The 3,229-nt window shown below is 41.4% G+C and overlaps 1 protein-coding gene across 1 annotated transcript; it reads right to left on the bottom strand.

The window, feature by feature from the left end:
• Positions 1 to 1,145: 1,145 nt before the first annotated feature.
• LOC131155988 (uncharacterized) lies at positions 1,146 to 2,941 on the bottom strand. Its single transcript, XM_058109443.1, has 2 exons — positions 2,787 to 2,941; positions 1,146 to 1,308 (listed from the first exon to the last, which is right to left on the bottom strand). Exons 1-2 carry the CDS (start codon positions 2,939 to 2,941, stop codon positions 1,146 to 1,148), a joined length of 318 nt encoding a protein of 105 aa, XP_057965426.1.
• Between the last annotated feature and the right edge of the window lie 288 nt (positions 2,942 to 3,229).

Below are 3,229 nucleotides of genomic sequence, written 5' to 3'. Positions count from 1 at the left end.
TATTTTTTGGAAATTCTAGATCTCTTTGTTGACGAAGCTCTAAATTTCAGCAACGAGTCACATAAGGACCTTTGTCGACGAGAACATGGACCTCATTTACGAAGCCTACTGAAATCCCCTTTTCCTTTTTCTTATTTAATTTCCTTACTTTCCTGGTTCGGGTCTCTACAATCTCCCCTCCTTATAAAATTTTGTCCTCGAAATTTTCTAACTGTTTTCTATCATACCATCTAACCCGTCACTACTCTAACTCTAAGAAGAGTCAGCAGCCACCCATATAGCAGCCTCGTCCCAAATTTATTACCTGCCCTCACTTATGACGAAGGAATACCGTGGTTACACATAATGTCTTGAGAGATTACAATATCCAAACACAACTCTCCCGAAACCCAAAACATACTATAAACCATAAAGAAACTTACTCTAACTATAATACATCCATACCACTTACTTACCATTATGTTTACCTGTCTAACTCTGAACTAGTATTTCCTCATATGCTAACGTGTCCTCGAGCTCTAACGATTATTAATTGATCACATGCGAAGGATCTGGAACATTCCTCCTAAGCATGGACACGTGGAACACATCGTGAATCTTAGACAATGCGGGTGGTAATGCTATCTTGTACGCCACCAAACTGACTCTCTCCAAAATCTTGAACGGTTTGACGTACCTAGGGCTCAACTTGCTCTTCCTACCAAACCTCATCACTCCTTTCATCAGAGTAATTCTCAAAAAAATAGCATCACCCACCTTGAACTCTAACTCTCGTCGACGTGTATCTGTGTAGCTCTTTTGCCGACTCTAAGCTACTTTAATCTGTTCCCTGATGAGCTTGACCATTTCTAAAGTCTGCTAGACCACTTCTGGCCCTAAAATTTGACGCTCACCAATCTCATCCCAGTATAATGAAGATCGATACCTCTGACCATACAGTGCCTCATATGGTGCTATCCCAATACTGGCCTGATAACTGTTGTTGTAGGCAAACTCAACTAATGGCAGATACTAATCGAACTACCCCCAAAATCCAATACACACGCCCTTAGCATATCCTCTAAAATCTAAATGGACCTCTCTAACCGACCATAAATTTTTGGGTCGAACGTAGTAATGAACATAAGTTGAGATCCCGACGCTTCTTAAAGACTCTTCCAGATCCAGAAAGTAAACTGTTGATCTCTATCTAAGACAATTGACATCGGCATTTCGTGCAATCTAACTATCTCTTGAACATATAACTCTACCAACTTATCCACGGAATGACTAACTTTTATTGGGATTAAATGGGCTATCTTCATCAACCTGTCAACCACAACACAAATCGCATTATGTCCGTAAAGTGTTGATGGCAATCCCGTGACAAAATCCAGGGAAATGTGCTCCCACTTCCATTTAGGAATAAGAAGTGGTTGCAACGGTCCCGTTGGCTTTTGATGCTCAGCCTTCACCTACTGACATATCAGGTATTGCTCTACAAAATGGGTGATCTCTCTTTTCATGTTAGACCACCAGAAATATTCTCGAAAATCCTTGCACATCTTCGTACTTCCTGGATGTACTATGTAAAGCGAACGATGTGCCTCCTCTAGAATGACCCGCTTAATATCGACATCATTCGATACCCAGATCCTAGTATAGAATCTTAATACCCCATCATCTAAGATGTTGAAATTCGGCTTTAAACCATCCTGAACCCCTTCCATAACCTCCACTAGCTCTATGTCTTCCTTTTAAGTTGTGTTGATCCTTTCACGTAAAGTCGGCTACACTACCAGGCTAGAAATGAGCACCTGGTGATTTCCTTCCACTAACTCTACGCCTAACCTTTCCAGGTCCATCATGATTTGATGTTGTACGACAACTACTGAAATCGACACACCTACTAACTTCCGAATCAGAGCATCAGCTATCACATTAGCTTTTCCTGGATGGTAACTAATGATACAGTCGTAGTCCTTTATCAATTCCAACCATCTCTTCTGCCTCATGTTCAGCTCCTTCTGGGTGAAAAAATACTTAAGACTTTTATGATCGGTAAAAATCTCACACCTTTCACCGTACAGGTAGTGCCTCTAGATTTTCAATCCATACACTACAGCTACTAATTCCATATTGTGTGTCGAGTAGTTCTTCTCGTACTCCTTGAGTTGACGAGAAGCATAAGAAATTTCCTTTCCCTGTTGCATTAGAACACACTTGAGACCCTTCTCAAAGGCATCACTGTAGATAACAAATCCACCATCCCCTGACGGAATGGTCAGAACTGGAGCAATAACCAGCTGCTGCTTTAGTTCCTAAAAATCTGCTCGCACTCAGTAGTCCATTCAAACTTTATGTTCTTCCATGTGAGTCATGTCAATGGACCTGATAGTTTGGAAAACCTTGCTACGAGTCATCGGTAGTATCCTCTAAGACCTTGAAAACTCCTAACCTCCTGAACATTCTTCGGTCTTGCCCATCCCACTACCACTTCTATCTTACTTGGGTCCACTGATACCCCTTCCCTGGACACTACTTGCCCCAGGAATGCCACTTGCTCTAACCAAAACTCACATTTCTTAAATTTCACAAACATCTTCTTCTCCCTGAGTACCTGAAGTACCAACCTCAAATGAACTGCATGCTCCTCAGGACTCCTCGAATAAACCAAGATGTCGCCAATGAAAAAGACCACAAATTGATTTACAGATTCATGGAACACCCTGTTCATCAAGTACATTAATGTTACAGGAGCATTGGTCAATCCGAAAGGCATAACTAGAAATTCATAGTGGTCATACCTACTCTGGAATGCAGTCTTCAGTACATCTTCCAATTTCACCTTCAGCTGATGATACCCATATCGCATATCGATCTTAGAGAAGACATGTGTGCCCTGTAGCTGGTCAAATAGCTTATCAATTCTAGGTAATGGGTATCTATTCTTCACTGTCATCTTGTTAATCTCTCTATAGTCGATGCACATCCTCATCGACCCATCCTTCTTCTTCACAAACAGCACCAGTGCTCCCAAGGGTGAAACACTCGATTGGATATAGCCCTTATTTAGTAGCTCCTGTAGTTGCTCCTTCAATTCCTTTAGTTTTATGGGAGCCATACAATACAGATCTTTCAATACCGATGTTGTTCCTAGAGTAAACTCTATAGTGAACTCACTTATTGTGGAAATCTCCTCCAGCTGAAGTTCTTCTCTCGGCGTTTCTTTCATAACCGCCAAGTACCC

Source organism: Malania oleifera, chromosome 5 (assembly GCF_029873635.1).
Source record: "Malania oleifera isolate guangnan ecotype guangnan chromosome 5, ASM2987363v1, whole genome shotgun sequence".
Classification (NCBI taxonomy): Eukaryota; Viridiplantae; Streptophyta; class Magnoliopsida; order Santalales; family Ximeniaceae; genus Malania; species Malania oleifera.
This window is presented reverse-complemented; position numbering and strand designations above follow the sequence as displayed.